The 16,930-nt window shown below is 36.6% G+C and overlaps 1 protein-coding gene across 6 annotated transcripts in view; it reads right to left on the bottom strand.

Moving 5' to 3' along the window:
* Positions 1-16,930, bottom strand: part of GPHN (gephyrin) — a 295,654-nt gene that overhangs the window by 147,869 nt on the left and 130,855 nt on the right. For 3 of the 6 annotated variants that reach the window (XM_035326894.1, XM_035326897.1, XM_035326896.1), the window contains exon 3: positions 2,256-2,441. The exons of the other annotated variants lie outside the window; for them this stretch is intronic. In XM_035326894.1, the coding sequence (XP_035182785.1) occupies positions 2,256-2,402 (147 nt within the window). In that variant the 5' untranslated portion in view covers positions 2,403-2,441. The remainder of the gene's footprint in view (positions 1-2,255; positions 2,442-16,930) is intronic. 6 annotated transcript variants of the gene reach the window in all.

Below are 16,930 nucleotides of genomic sequence, written 5' to 3'. Positions count from 1 at the left end.
GATGTGCAAGCACTGCAGTGTTTGCCCATCTAACGACCAGTACTGCGGGAAAAAAAAAAAAAAAACAAAAAAAAAAAAACTATTTCACTGGAGAAAGGTTAAGACAGGATAGGCCACATGCAAGGTTGACTCCAGAAGACAACATTTAAAACTGTACTTTATTTTGTACTTTGCTTTCAGAAAGGAGAGATACTTAATTTAAACTAACTACAGCGAGACATTATTCATACTACAAATAACAAAAATTGTGCTTTTATTTCATGGTTTATCAGATTGAATTAAAATCTAGAAGGCGGTCTAGATCATATGCAAGGCATCAATCTACATATGTGGCAAGGCACAAGAATTACTTGCTTCCTTCTGTAAGAAAATCTGTTCCTGTCTACTGTTGATACCACTGGTATCCTCCTAGAGTGGATGATGAGTTCTTGAAATGACAGCTTCTCACTGGAAAGGATCTGTCAACTCCAGCATAACAGTCTTCCTCAGATGCCTTGAGGAGGGGATGGAACTTACAGCTGTCAGAAGAGTCTGAATTAGGTCTTTTACAGACATATCTGTAGCTTGAAGCAACTTTCCTGTCCACTCTGAAACTGGCAGATATATACATGTATGTGGGCATATATGCACACATATTTATCTTTATATAATAAAAATATACTAGCAAAAGCACCAAAATTAAACGTGTCTTATTTCTGTCATATGTAGAAGACCTCTCACTAAAATATGTTTATTTTCTAAGGTAAGTATTACTTTATTTATAAAAACTGAAGTGCCTTTCTTAAGAGTCTATTTGAAACCACTTACAAATTTAATAAAAGAGAAACATAATGCCTCCTTGCCAGTATTACTTTTCCTTCCTCTGGTCATTCCTATAACAACATAAGCTAAAATAGCAATTGGAATAAAAAGAAAGGAAAAAAAAAAAAAGAAAACAACATAAAACAACTAAATTAATCCAAAACTGCTCACTAATAATAGTTAATCAGAAATTTTCTCTCTTCAAAATCTATTAAAGCAGCACTTCAAAAACCTGGTATCACAAGATATAAATGGTTGGCTTTGGAGCCATAAACCTCAGGTTAACTGTGCAGAACAATATGTTTTTTCCACGCTTTCTTCCCATTTGCATACATTCATGTTCATCTAAGATTAAGACTGTTTACTTCTGATTTGGTTCCCAGTATTCAAAAAGGGAGCTTGACATTAAACTAGTAAGTAATGTCCTATAACTAGAGATCTTTACAGTATGTTCCCTACACGTATCCACATACAGAGTTCCTAAGTTTCACTGATCTTTGCTGGTTGTAACCAAGCCCCAGTAACCTACATCTTCATCTTACTAAAGACACAGAAATGGTAAAGCTGCAGAAAACCAACTAAGTTTCTTTGAGCTGCCAAGAAAAGGAATCACTCTAAGGAATCAGTAAAAGTGCGAGGGTCAGACAGACAAAGGCAATCTGTCTTAGAGAACTCCAAACGCAAAGATGTGAGAATCATATTCCCATAATAGCCCTTCACTCAGATAGCTTCGCTTCATTTCATAGAAAACAGTACTTGAAAAAAGCATTCACAGAAATTGCATGCACATATTTGCACACAGAGACAATCTACATCAACAATTTAAACCAGGTTATGCCCTGTATTGACTTGTGCTGCTTAATGGACAGTAAGTGCAGGGGATTAAAAAACCTCCACAAGGGTTCTGTGATTAACAAAAGGAACCCAGCTGTGGTAAAAAACAAAACAAAACAAACAAACAAACAAACAAAATTAAATTGGAAGGTTTGTTTTTCTGCAACTATTATGTTCTAAACAACGAATTAATTGCAAAAATATGATTGCTTCTTATGGAACCCAGGTTAGTTTCTAGCTTCATTTTCTAACAGTAAATACAATCTTCCGTGTTACTTCATACACCTAGATACAATTATTCAAGATATTGTTTGCCTTTTGCTTTTACAATAATATTCCAAGTCATGCATTTCTGTTTTTTGTTGTAGCCCTCAATGGAAATGGCAAATTGAACAGAGTGGTAATATTCAACTACCTGTAATATTCGGATCTGAGGACAAAGCCGAGAGATGAAAACTTCACAGAGACAGGGAAATACTTCAGTGTAATACAGTGTCTGGCATAACTTCCCCCCGAGTGCATTGTTCATGCATATCATCCACAGAGTCAATGAATGAAATTGTTTTTTTTAAAGTATCTATCGTTTACCTGTGAAAATACAGTAAAGAAAATTTACCTACCAATAGCTGCTGTACTTTGAGATATTTAGTCCATACATATATTCTAAGAGTGGGTGAGCTTGTGGCCTGCCTTGGAGTGTCCTGGGAGGTGCGTTCTAGCTCCTCCCCTCGTCCTGCTTGATGCATGAAAGTTAGGGCAGAGTGCATCCGCCACCACTTCAGTTCCTCTTAAATGCACAATCAAACCTGAAAGAGATTCAGAAAGAGGGGAAAGGCAGGTAGGAGACTAATGTACATGCAGACTATACCTCTCAAAGAACACCAGTTACTGACCAGTAACCTTTCTTCTTTGAGTCTGCATGTACATTCCCAGCAATGACGCCCTCTGACCAGTTCCCTTTGCCTTTTACCACCCAGGAGAAGGTCTGAGGACTCCCACAGACAATGGCAGTACCGCTCTGCTGAAGGCTGGGACAGCCCTGCATGCTATTACACTAACATGCTGCTGGGGGGAAGCAAAGACAGAACTCCAGGTGGCCTCATGGCAAATGTCCAAGTACCATGCAACACAGACACTGAGTTTGCCCAGGGATCCAATGGAATTTGTTTTGGCCATGGAGGGAACTCCAAGTCACAAGTCCACACTGAATCAGAAAACCATTTGAACAACTGTTGTGTGATGTCAGATGAACTTTCGGATATTCCCACAGTGCAACAAGTAAACAAACAAAGACTTAGACTTGTGAAGAGTCTATAGACACAACAGAGGGTCCTTATGAAATCAAGAAAGTGAAGTATAAAATTCAATCAAAGAAGCATAAGACGTGGGAATGAGTACTGGAAGACTCACTGCCTGGCTACTCTGGTACCACTTCAAGAAGGCATTTTGGATGACTGGAGAAAATACACTCCACTGGTATAAAGGTACAGAGTATGTAAAATGGCAGCCATAAGGATCTATAAGATCAGAAGAAGACTTCAGCAGCTGGCCGAGGCAACAGTCACCAGAGGTGCATTTCATAGATGCAGGCAGAAGAAATAAAAATTTAGGAGCTTAATATGAGAGAAAGGACGACTATAATGCAGTGATTTTCCGATGCCATTGAGTCATAATTTTTTAATGTGTCCTGATTAGCTCTTTTAGGAAACTCTTGAGTTGTGAGGTGTGAAAATGTACTCAGTCACCGAGAGCAATCAAGTAGCCTCACCACATAACAAGAAGTCATCTGCGTTCATCTTTTTGAAGTAATGTAAAATAAAAAAGTATTTGTAGAGAACCCTAAATGTTGTGCGTGATTTGATGGAGAAAGGATTCTTGCACAACTCAGGTCACTATGTGTGAGTATACAAAGATATTTTTCTCAAAAATAATTACTACCACATATGGATGGGAAGAAATTACAGAGTACCATTTTTAGATGGTAAATGATTTTCCAGGTCTAATGATCAATGCTAGATTTACCTTCCAGAAAATAACAAAACATCTAGAAGGAAGACCCTTCTTCCAAAACTAAGCAGAGTTCTTTATCTCTCCAGATATAAGGAAGGTAAGGACATTCTGCTCAGATACGTTCTTGTGATAGGGATATGTGAACAAGGAATAGAGAGATGTATATAAAAGGGGAAAGAAGACTGGAGTATCCTGGAACTGATCAGATTGTCTGTACTTCTCCACTATCTGTTGACTAGAAGTAATCATAGGAATCATGCAAATGATTCTCAAAAGGGACAGGGAAAGCATAAAAATCAATTGAGATTCATTGACTGTTCTTAATGCAAACAACATGCTGACTGCTGTTGAAGGCAATGAAAAATAAATACCTGTGATTATTACAAAAAAAAAAAAAAAAAAAAGTCTTTTCCTACAAGTTCATGCTTTTTTCTTACAGAGATAGAGAATAATAGAAGATTAACAGAACAAACTAGTAATAGGCTGCCTTGCTGATTAAGATATTGTTTATTCCTGAACTCTAGAGTATTAGCATCCAAAGACTAAAATGTAGTGAGAGAACCTTTGGGCATTTTAAAGACAATTTCTTTTTGAACAAAAAGGCCACTCTCTCAAAGGGAAGACCTTTTCAGGATTCAATGTATGCAGAAACTCTCTTATAAGCCCAAAGGATTACAGCTATTACAAATGATACTGGGTGAAAGCTGTTACCATAGAATTTGATGAGCTATCTTCTACTTCCACTGCAGCTTGCAGAGGTGTCTTAGCATTAGCTTATCCCACTGCAATCAAAGGTTTCAACTGATTATTATACTCAAGAGAAAATTGATGCAGAACAACTCACCTAAGAATGGCTTTTTTGTTTTCTTCCGTAACAGCTGAAACTTTCTGGTCATTTCTCTTTTGGATCTTTTTTTAAAAGATGTTCATTTTTTCTTGATACATATTAACAACAAAATTACTTGGAGTCAGGTGGTAATAAAAGCATTAAAAACCCTGCAGAGATTCCAAAATAATCCTCCAACTGTTTCTGCAGCTGGTATAAATGAAGCTAAAATCTGCCAGGATACTAAGGTTGTTCAAACATGTCTTTACGGGTATTGGAAATCTCTCTGGGAAAATAATATGCAGAATGTCAAACAACTTAGAGCATCTTTGCAGAATTATTTGTACTGAGAACTCCATTGTTTCTAAGGTCCTAATTTATTGGGAAAAAAAACAAAAAACAAAAAAACTGTGCTATACAGAATGATATGCCAACACTATGTCAGATGACAAGGATTATACATATATGCATATATATGAACATATGAAATATGCCTCCACCTCAGTCAGCTCACAAGGATAACTTTGTAAGAAGTCTGTGTCATCTGGAAAAGTTGCTGCAAATGGAGCCCAAACAGAAGCTTCATAAAGCAATTGCTTCATGGAAGCAATCTAACTCAATCTAAACTCACAATGTTGACAAAGCCATAGAGGCTAACTAGGACATGAACAAAATTCAAATCAAAACATGAAAAGAAGTGGAAAGGATGATTCCAAGCTGAATCACCTGCCATTTCTCTTTTTCTCTTAGAGAAATTCCAACCTTCACATGCTAAAATGTAAGAATCATAGAAGAAATACCAATAATTACAATCAGAATGAGACAAGTATGGAATGCTTTCTGCTAGAGGAAGAGCAATCTTTAAAAATACTTTCACTGATCATGGAGTCTCTTGACTCTTGCAGAGGAAGTCTTGGTATGTTCAGAAATGCTTTCCAGTCCCAGAATTTCAAACATGCTGGTTCTATCCACAAATATCGGTTCTGTGACTGAGTTTTGAAACAAACACTATTAATATCAGAGTGAGAAACTCTTGCACTGAGAATGTCAGCTATACAGGTACATTTAACACTTATTCTTGAATGAATTACTGCTTAATTAATTAAGTACTCTAGCACTGAATATATTTGTACCATATGCTCCTGTTGCAAAAGCAAGAACTGTGCCAGAAGCAAAACCTGCAGCACTGAGGAGTAGTAGTAGAGAAGTGAAGGCCTTACAGGGTGTGCTTCAAGAGGAATTGATGATTTATGCAGTCTAAGTACTTAGCACAAGACAAACCAAACCTTAAATTGTCTTAAACCTACTTTCTTATGTTTAAGTTCTAAACCTCAAGTGACTTGTATTGTGCTATTCTTAACAGATATTTCTAAGTAATTTTTTTGAGCTAAGTATTTCAGAAAATATTTTTCAAACTTATTTTAAAATTGCTTTCACTTACTTTAACTGCAATTTTTATCAAACCTTCAGAACTATCTAGAAAATGCAATTCTTTTAAACATCAAAATTAACATACAGATGCTGCAATTATTCATTATACTTTCATAAATGGTACATCATGCCTCTCTCCTCCTGTTTCCCTTGAAAAAGAATGGTGAGAAAATACATTAATACTCTACTATTTTTTGAGTAGTTTTCCAAATGGATAAGCAGGGAGACTCAGTAATTATACAAATGTTTAGGGAGTGCAGTTGTAGGTACAGCAGGTTCTAGCCAAAAGAGTGCATTCCCATTGTTACTGCTGCACTTGAATCAGACAGTTAAGTAGAGCTTATACATATGAAATGTCTGCTGCTTCACAGGAACAGAACCCTCCTTGCTAAAACATGAGTCATTTCTAGAGCTGTGAGACCATGGAAAGCCCTCTGGACTAGGAAGTGCTTGTTCATTATTTTAAAGATGCAAGAAGACACACACAGTAACCTTTAAAAGAATCCTGAGTTATTTATATATTTCAAAAAAAAGCAGCATAAGAAATGATGAGTTGCTTCCCCTGTGTAGCACCTGCATTAGATACTATTATTCTAACATATGGTCTCTTATGTGCAAATGTTTATGCAAGTAATTTTTTTTTTTTTTTTAAATCACAGAACTTCCCTTTCTGGAGATGTTACAGTCACATTGTAGTCATCTGTTCAGCTAGGTTTAGAATAAAGGCATCATCTCAATAATAAGTAAAAATATCATACTGCCCCTTTCAAAGAGTTGTATCATCTCCCACACGTTCTACTTTGAGGATTATGATGCATGTGGTATATGTTATCTCTGGACTACTACTTTCCCTTGTAGAGACAATTGCCACTTTTCTGCTGGATAGTGATTAAGAGCCTACACAGTCAGAAGAGTCATCCAGACTGTATTTTCAGTAACAGAGAGTAGGTGGAATTAGTGTATGAAGGGAAGCATGCCATAACTTGTATCTGCAAGCAAGAACTGGGCAATGCCCTCTGGTAATTAAGAACCACAAAATCTTCTATTGATAATATTTCTAATACTGCAGTGACCCTTCCTGACCAGGAGGCCATTGCACCTCAAGGAGTCAGCGATGCACACAGCAGCCACGTGAGCAGGCGGACAGCTGGGCTGCTTGTCCGGCAAGGCCTTTAGGCCTGGGCCACGCCACACAAATCCCTCAGTGCAGGGCAGGGCAGGGCAGCCCGGCCTGCTCCTAGTGCTGGTGGAGCCTGCAGGCAGCTCCTGCTGGCAGCTCCTGCTGGGTGCTGGGGACCACACCAGCAGGCTGGCCTCATGAGAACACCTTTCATGAATAAGGTTGTTTGCTTGTATGAAAATAACAATGTAGCTCAAGGGACCAAAAAGAAGGAACCTCTCTCCACAGGCAGGTATGAGCAGTGTGCTGTGGCGAAATCCACCTGGGGATTTATCCAATGCTGCATTGACTTAAGGGTTCCCAGCATCTGAAGGGATGTAAATTTTATTCACTACCTATATTCCTCTATTTATTCTGTCTTATTTAACACAGATATTTTATTAAGCCATTTATTGTTGGTCCTTTTTATTGAGATCCTGACAGAAGCCTGCACTGTCTCCCTCTCACTCCCCCTGCCCCAGTGCAGAACAAAAACCTGCAATTCCCAGGTTCCTTCAGCACTGCTCCCTCCTGATGCTACAGCAGGACAAACCCTCGCTTCTTTCCTGCAATTACTAAGCAAGTCTTTTCTATCCTTCAAGAGTTCTCTCTACAGGCCTAGCAACATCTGTGTTATCTGAAGGCATTAAAAAAGAGATCAAGGATCTTTTCTTAAGAGTTACACATTTGTGATTTAGGACCAAGTCTACCAGAAAACAGAATTCCAAAGGAGCATTATTCCAAGAGCTTCCACATTTATACCTGTAAACCTAAACACAATATTTGACACTTTTTCCATTTAGGACTCTGGGTTTGGGGATATAATCATCAGTACTGATCATGAAGAAATGAACCCAATTTCCAAGCCACTGTAGCTATTCCATACTGAAGTAGTTCATTACGTCCCTAGCTGCTGTTACAGCTTTCACTTGTAACTCCAGAAACAGAGCTATTTTTAGTAGGAAATTATACACATTTCTGCTCTGTCACACAAATTCCAAAATACCTCTAAGATCGTATCATAAGATCATTGGCCACAGCAAATAAGCTAATTGGAATTAGTAGTATATCACTCTCTACACATATAATGTGTATTTTATTTTATTTTACTTTATTATTATAATTATTTTATTTATTTACTTTTTGTCTAAGACACCTGCTTTTCATTCTTTGGATATTGGGAAATTTGAGATTGATGTACTTCAGCTTTGAACCTCTACAAAAAAGATGATGACAAAAGCAATGCACTGAAAAGCAGACTGCCACTTCTTTTAAATATAGTGGATTGAAGGTCATAACTAGCAAGTTACCATTTGGTCATCCTCATCCACAGTACTGACAAAAGAACACTATTTTGCTAAAGAAATAATTGCAGGCTAACAATAAACAGACTTCAGTCCTTTAGGCTCCTTTTATTAGAATGATGTTTTTGTAGGGAAATAGTGAATTTCTCACTGACCTACTCTGTAGAAAATTTTCTATCAGTAATCTCTTTTGTTTGGATAGATCTCAGTGTTTGTCTGAGGTCTGATAAGAAAATATTTAATTATTTTGCAAACTCTGTACTTCGGATGTTACCTTTGGTTCCCTGTAGATAATCTAAGACAGAGGAGAGAGTTAAATCAGATTTTCATGAAGAGTTTTGTATAAGAGAACCAGCAACAAGCTGGAGAACTATTTTAAGTTAACCTTCACTAGAAGGGGCAGTAGAAAGATTGTTTATACTGCAGTTTCAATTTTAAACTGATTTTGTTATTTTTACTTTCTATTGGATGTAAGAAGTAATTTATTTTACCATGTGTGTAAAATAAACTTGCTACCTGGACATTATTTGGCAGGGAGTTCGAGGCACTGCATCTTATTCCCAATTTTGAAACAAAAAAGGTGAAGTGACTTAAGTGAAATACATTATTCATGCAGTCAAGAGAAAAACTGGAATCCAATTTGTTAACTTTGATGAATTAGGGTATGTCTGCTGATGACAGAACAGATGCTTTTTTAGACCATAAAAAGGGATAAAAGTTGAAGATAGTTTATCACATTTTTGTTCCATGCTTCAAACATACTCAAAATACCTAATTATAAGGACAGTTAGAATTTGTTTTCCTTTGTTTTCCTATCATTCTGCCATCCTCAGAAAGCAATATAAGTGGCCTAACATGGCCTGTGTTGTTTTCATTGGTAGAGATCTAGCAGCCAGAGTGAATTTAAAAATCTTTTCAACAAAAGCTAGTCTGAAGTTAGCTATTTATTTCACCAAAGAGGAAAACCCTTGTTCTTCCCCTTTATTTTTATAAAAAAATTATAAATTTTATAAAAATATATCATGAAAGTGCTTGGGTACCTAAGTATATGAGGTATATCTCAGCTGTTCTATTTAAGGTAAAATGGCAGAAGTGGGGAACCGTGTCATTACGATTAATGCTTCATGCTTATATACCAACTATTGGCTGCACATCCAGAATGTGTGTCCTGACTGCACTAAGGACCTCATCACAGATATTTATTGCTCATTTCTTGTTCTGGTCTCTCAGAAGTCAACTCGGTGAGGACATCATGAATGTAGAAGCTTTACTTACACCAAAGTACTTCACAAATACGTTTTTGTTTTTGTTTTTTTTTTTTTGATTTTTTTTTTCATTTTTGAAACACAACTATCCCTTTGGTTGTGTCACCTACAGAAGCATTTGCAGTTCTGCACAACATTTAGATACATTTCAAGCTTTTGTATGTAAAGCAGCTCTTTTCAGTTCTGATTTTAAACTTAAGCATCTTTGCTACAAAACAGCCCGAGGACAAATGTCTGTTGTCTTTTACAGCCTTAAGGCACTTTCAAAACTAAAGCATTAGCTTCAATGTCCCGAACAACACTCGGCTTTATTTTTACACGCTGCCTTTTTCTATATAGCATTTTCCTATAAATTTTTATTAGAGCACAGAACACATTCCGTGCCCCAAATTCATAAAGAATTGTTTTCTATTTTTATCAAAGAAGGACAAGAATTTTAAAAGCATCGTGGTGTTAAGCTCTTATCATCATAAGATATCCTTAAATACATAGCTTCATTTTCAAGATTCATAAATATTAAGTAATCCTCACTTATTTCAAATAATATTCATCTAATGAGACCACCTCACTGGGAAGAATGCAGAAGAACTTTCAAGTGACAATACTGAGCAGTACAAATTTCCACACTTGCATTTGGTAGAGTGGGCTATGTCATCATAATAGGGAAGCAAAACAGTTAAAACAGTTACAATATTTGCAATCTTTAAATTCAAGGCTATTTGGACAGAGGGTAAAAACAGACAAAGCAGATGGTAAGTAACAAAAGAAAACAAATGGCAGTCTATGCAGAAATGGCACAAGCAAATACGCATTACCTTTGCAGTTTTAATATTCCACCTAAGTTTGTCAGAATGATGAGGCATCTGAAATTGAATGCAAACGTTTCTGACAGACCAATCCTAGAAATCCTTGCATATTTTTAATGTGAAAATACTTTAAAACTCTGCAACCACTGCACCTTTACTGAACTGATGATTCAGTGGCAGTCTCTCCCTTATACATTTCTCAGTTAAGTCACATTGCTTCTGAAAATCCTGCTGATAAATCAAAGGTACAGGAACTCTATCATGGGAAATAAAATCAAAATGCTAGTTATTTTATTACACAGGTGTCCAGAAAAAGAATGTATCAAAAGCCCAGGGACAGGAACAATGAAAAAGAGAAACATTAAAATTTAACCTCATACGAGTGTTTAACTTGGAATCAATGTTTCTTGCCTAGATAGGCACATGCTAGGAAATACTTCCACATGGAGCTTGAAGATGTTCCAAAAAGCAAATATTGTGACTTAGCCACTTCAAATTACATCAAAGGTAGTCTAATATCAAAACATGCTGTTAGCAAACTATGCAACCTTGCAGGAAATATATAATGCTAATAATAATGTCCAATCAAATAGTGAACAGTGTTGTCTCCACACATCTTGGCAAAAATAACTGGCTTTTGTTCCAGCCATCATTCTCTAGATAACTTGTCCAAACTGATCCGGCTTCCTCAGGCCTCTGACAGCTGCACCCATCGCATCCAGGCAGTACCTGCACCCTGCCCTCCTGTCTGGCTTTTCACCCTGCGGTATCGCTTCTAAAAGCTGTGAAGAGAAGTAATTCCATAAACTAAACTATAGCTAGCACAAACTAGACAACTAGATAAAATATGGTGGTTACCAATGTTAATTAACAAAATAAGGCTTTTACCTCACCAAAACAAGAGAGAGAGGGAGGTGGGAAGATTTTAGGAAAGCTTTTTTCTCCTGTGTGCTTATGTTATAGGAGCAGATTTTATTCCTTTCAGCCAGTTAAGACATCTTCCTTCCTGTTCTGTATAGCATTTTTAAACATCGGAAAGGCCTCCTCCTGTGATTTTTTTTTCTGGACCCTTTCAACAACTTATTGGCAAGAGGATTTTCAGTAAGATAGATACTAATGTGTTCAAGGAACACTTCTGGTTTTTTGTTTGCTTGTTGTTGTTGTTGTTTTTCTTTTTCCTTTTTGCAATTCTGTAACACCTCCGATGAAATCTTGAATGCTGGATAACTTAGAGAAACTTATGACCACCATGGCAGTAAAATGACTTGAAACTGGACTTATGTAAAACTAAAGCGTGGGAGAATTCAAAATTCCTCTTAAGAATTCTATCATCCATGGAGTGATTAGTACTGAGCAATCTACAAGCTGGCTAAAAAGACTCATGGCTGGCTTCCATTACTAACTGTTGTGATGCTCCCTCAACCAGTAAATTGTTTCAATAGGTGAGATCAGTGGTCTCCAAAGTGGGCTGCATGGGTATGCAAGATGAGCCACTAGGGTGCAGGAAGAAAATATGAGAACTTCAGAAGTACGTGTATATAATTTGTAAATAAATAAATGTACACATACTGGTGATGATGCTTTTTTTTTTTTTTGAGTCAGTTTACCAGCTTGGTACTGATCAAAGTACTCTAGTATTGCATAGGTAATGATGGTACTGTATTATGAATCTCAAACTATTTGTAATCTTAATATATTGTGGTACAAAAATAAATGACCTGGAGGCTGAGGACATCTCTACCACAGCCTGCTAGTTCCAAACAGCAGTGTACTTTTGACTCTGCTTAACAGACTTTGGTTCATATTGCAAAGCAGGCTTTAAATCCTAAACTGGAATCCTTCTGGATAAAACTTGTTTGGAAGATGGACTTCAGCAGCATATGTAGTCCACTCCAGCTGTTCCACAATGTTCACAGAATCATACTAGAATTAGTTTGAAATAAAACATACTGAAGAGCATCCAACATGGATGTAAGATTCCAAGCACCAAACATTTTACTGTACAGATGCATTTTTATCGTTTTGCAGGAACTGATAACATAGGCATAGTCCAAAATACATGTTCAGTTCTTGGCAGTAGGGATGAGATAACTAGGGCTAAGGAAAGCATTTTTAACTTGGTCTCAACAATTTTTGCTCTGTTTTTGTTTAGCTGGAAGAAAACAATTTGTGGAAGCTTTTAAGAGATCAGTCAAGCCAACTTTCCACCTCTATTGTATTGAGATGAGATGAGCCACTTGTATGGCATACTGAATAAAATACAGAATTCACTTAAAACTTTCAATTTTATATCTTTTCTTAAATATAGCTTCATCTGCATGAAATCTCATTTGGATACATCTTGTGCATCTGATAATAAAAGCATCTGAGCAAACAAAATGCCTCTAGCCACATGGCTCAACACATCTGTTTATTCTGTAGAGTCTATTCTATACCATTCCATTATGAAATTTCCAAGAAGGAGGTTTTTTATTAGTTTTCTGTTAAACAATATCAATTTTTTCCTCCTCTGTTTTAGACAGTGGATTATACATATGATGGGGTAAATAATGACTAATAGGATTAGGGTACCACAAAAAAAAAAATCACCAGAGAAGTTTAATTAGTTGCACTCATGCATTCAAGTATTAAGCATCACTCTCTTAATACAGATTCGAAGCTTGCATATGACAGGGAGGCATGTGTCATCTTCCATGTCTTCCAACTTGTATTATTTCAATCAAGCCATTAAAACATAACATAAAGCATCTATACAGAAAACATACTATGAAAGCAAAATAAACTACACTATTTTAGCAGAATTATCTGCACTCCACTAGCTATCTTTTTTTTTTTCAGAAAAATGCAACCTACTGAACCAGTTTCTGAAAAAGAGATGACTGCTGTGTTATGATCAGATAACGTTTCAACTTCAGCAGTTTTAAGTGAATACTTTCTATTAGTAGGAATTCCACTTTTTTTTTCTGTAAAATCAGTAAATTATTAACAAATAGAAGACATACAGTCAAGGCTTCAGTGCCTGCTGTGTCAGTCTTCCAATTTGCATAAATTAAGCATGAGAGTTAATTTAAAATTTGCAGTAAAACTGCGAAAGAGTGTTGTGGAAATGCAAGGACGTACTGTTTGTGAGCATTTCTGCTTCATTCTCTTCATCTGTTCCTCATATGTAAGTAGTTCTGCCAATTAGATCATTCTTATAACCTGACTCCAAATCTTTTTCAGCCATACCATGTCATTGCTGTGACTGGGGGATCAGACCTTCGCACACCCTTGTATGTGGTGGGACACCTGAGGCTCATGCATAACAGATATGGGCTTGTGTTCTGGTCTGTTCCTTTCCTAATCATTCCTTTTTTATTATTATTTTTTTTTATTTTCTTTCCTTTTCTGCAGTTGTTCCTGAACACTGAGCTAATAGTAACCACCTTAGCACCTCATTCTGGGATTGCAATAAACCAAAGTCCCCTGTTCTATATGCATTTAGTTTTTTTTTCACACCTCCCATACACACCATTTATCTCCAATGAATTGCATCAGACAGTTTGTCACCCAACCACTGAATATTTCAATGTCCTTATTCCTAGTTACACTTCATTCCTTTACATCTAATCACTTCCATAATTCACTAAGACACTACCTGTAAATAGCTGTAGAACATGAAGGTTTCTTAAAACAAACAAACAAACAAAAAACACTGTCCTCCTTTTTTCACATATGTATAATATACAGACAAATACATACACACACATATATATATACACACACTACCAGTACTCATCTTTTTTGACGATCTTAAAAGAAAGAACTTTGGGAAATCTATTTACTGCAACTCACTCAACCCCCTAGCCAGTTACGATATGAACAGTTATGACAGGACAGCATTAAATTTCTTTGATAGATCTCAAAAAAGGAGTCAGCAGGATACGTTCTTACAGGGCAAACATAACCAAACAAAACTTAATGTAACAGGTCGCATGGAAAACGACTAGGGATTTTATATAAACTTGATTTACTAATCTACTTGCCAAAAGCAATATGCTGCTTAATGAAGCTGAGCCATGTTTTCTCATCTCACCCAGGCTAAGTGAGATCCCACTTCAGAACTGGCTTTTCCAGTGAGAAGGAAGCCACAGAAAGCATTGCCTGCTATACCGGATCAGATGAAAAGAACTGTGCAGACAAAATAGGCAGATACCCCAAGACCTAACCAGGTTTCAGATGATGAATGGTAGAGATACGTACATAGCAAAACCTGAAAATGAAAGAAAGACAGGAAGAAGCCAAAGAAAATTGATTACTATGGTCATGGAGAGAAGCTGAGCTTTCTTTTTTAAAACAAGCTTGCTGAAAAACAAGAAGAGATTTGTGAACAAGATTATTACCTCTTGTTGTTTGTTTCTAATTTCTAATGTTCATTTCTAAGAAAGATTTAATTGGCAAACAGGACTGCAGCAATGAAAAATCTAATGCACATTGATCTTCCCTCATAAGGGCAACAGCACAACGAATGCTTACACTCCAGCTAACCAAAGGCTTTGAAGATCAACAATATACTGGTTTGTCTCATACATTAACTTTTTTAAAAATCTTTTTGTTCTTTTTTTTCATCCTAGAGATACTTTTCTCTTTGCAGGATATCTACAGAACTGTTCTGTTTGCTTTGGAAAGTAAACCATAGTATTGCTAAAATAATTTTATGTCATTAGTATAGCACTTCATGTCTGGAGCCATGCAGCCTCTGAAGCCACAGAGCCTATGAAATATAAGGAACAGAAGAGGGGTGCTTGATATACACTCTATTCATAATAGTGATCAGAATTTAATCACCCTCAGATATCTGCTAGTGTCTCTTCCCAATCAAAAATAGTGGATGAGCCTCTTCAACATTAGATGCCAAAAGGAGTGGATGCTCAGCTTCCCCTACAGTTGCTTGGTTTATATAGTGTACCTCTCTCGAGGCAAAACTTAAGCCAAAAGGCAGAGAGGAAAAATGGAATATGTCCATAACACCAGCAGTGGCAGCAACTGCATGGGCCTGTAAGAAATCCCATTAAATGCCAGGAACATCCACAAGTGGGGGGCTGAAACCCTTTGTCCTATAATCAGGACAGCAACACCAATACTTTGGCCATGGTTCCTTTATATTCCAATCATATGGGTGATTTCTTAGTTGAGAGGTCTATGAAAGCCATGAATGTGCATAAACAACAACAGATGAAAGAAGCAAGCTGAAAGCCCCTCCAGTGAGTACTTTCCAAGCACAACAGAAAAGGCATTCTTATGAAAAGTATTTTGCTGGAGTGAGGGTTCTAGTAGTGCAGCTAGGCTTGGCATTCAAAGTCTGGCTTCTAAGCCAGAATCCAGTGTAATACAGACTGTGCCAAATTTAAAAAAAAAAGGGTGGGTGGGGGGGTCAATTTTAGAAGAAACAAAACTAACTTAAATCAATAAAGATCTAATGAGAAGAAAAACAGCCTACTAGAAGCAATAAAGTACAATGTAATGATACAATATAATACAAAAACCAGCTGTTGACAAGAACTAGAAGATCAGAGCATATAAACGCATGGCATGGGGGAGAACGAGCACATTATCAGTACTGCAAGGGGTACAAAATCTCCAGCCTGCATGACTCTCTATACATGTGCTTATAGTGTGAATGCATATACATGGACAAACAATTAAAGGAAAACATTTTTGTTGTTGTTGTTTCATAATAATGTTCTTGAAGATTTTGTCACATCATTTCACATGCAAACCTTTCATTCTCTCCATCATGGTAACAAAAAAAGTCTGTAATATCTTTTAAGAACTAATACAGCAAGCAAAAGTCAAAGGTCTTTCTGTCATCTAAACAATGCAATTTACATTTTTTTGTGAGTCATATGTAGCTTGGAAAAGAATCCTGATCAGTGACTGACTCTGCCAACCCAGAGTTTAGAAATTAGCTTAGGAAAAAAATTCTGTGCACATCAGGTGAACTTTAATTAGAGGGAAGCATGATAAGACTAGAAGTTGATCTAACGTAACACGTCCCAGTTCTCAATTGTCCTAGCTGGATTTGTCTTATTTATGGAAATTCGTAATTAATTAAGAATTCATTCTAATTAATTAATTAATTAATATCCAAACCTGGAAGCTTATCTGGGATTTTATACATTAAATTGAGATGTCAGAATAATGTCTATTTTGTTACTGGTTGTGACACTTACAAATTCTTTTTGAAACTTTCTTTGTATTGGTTGCATTGACATAATTAAAGTTTGACTGGAGTGTGAGATTCTGAAGTGCACGTTAAGGGAGTTAAAAGACAAGTCCTCGCTTTGACCCAGCACAGAGTCCAGCATGACTGGCAGTCCTAATCATGGAGGAACATGTGACCATCACACATTTTCTTCAAATCTTTTTCCACTTGCAAGCTTTTGAGCATATGGTGACACTACTTGTTAATACTCATTAGACATTCAACTGATAATGTCCATTTACATTCTGCT

The sequence above is a fragment of the Oxyura jamaicensis genome, chromosome 5, assembly GCF_011077185.1.
Source record: "Oxyura jamaicensis isolate SHBP4307 breed ruddy duck chromosome 5, BPBGC_Ojam_1.0, whole genome shotgun sequence".
Lineage (NCBI taxonomy): Eukaryota > Metazoa > Chordata > Aves > Anseriformes > Anatidae > Oxyura > Oxyura jamaicensis.
The sequence above is the reverse complement of the archived record's forward strand: the minus strand, read 5'-3'. Positions and strand labels throughout refer to the sequence as shown.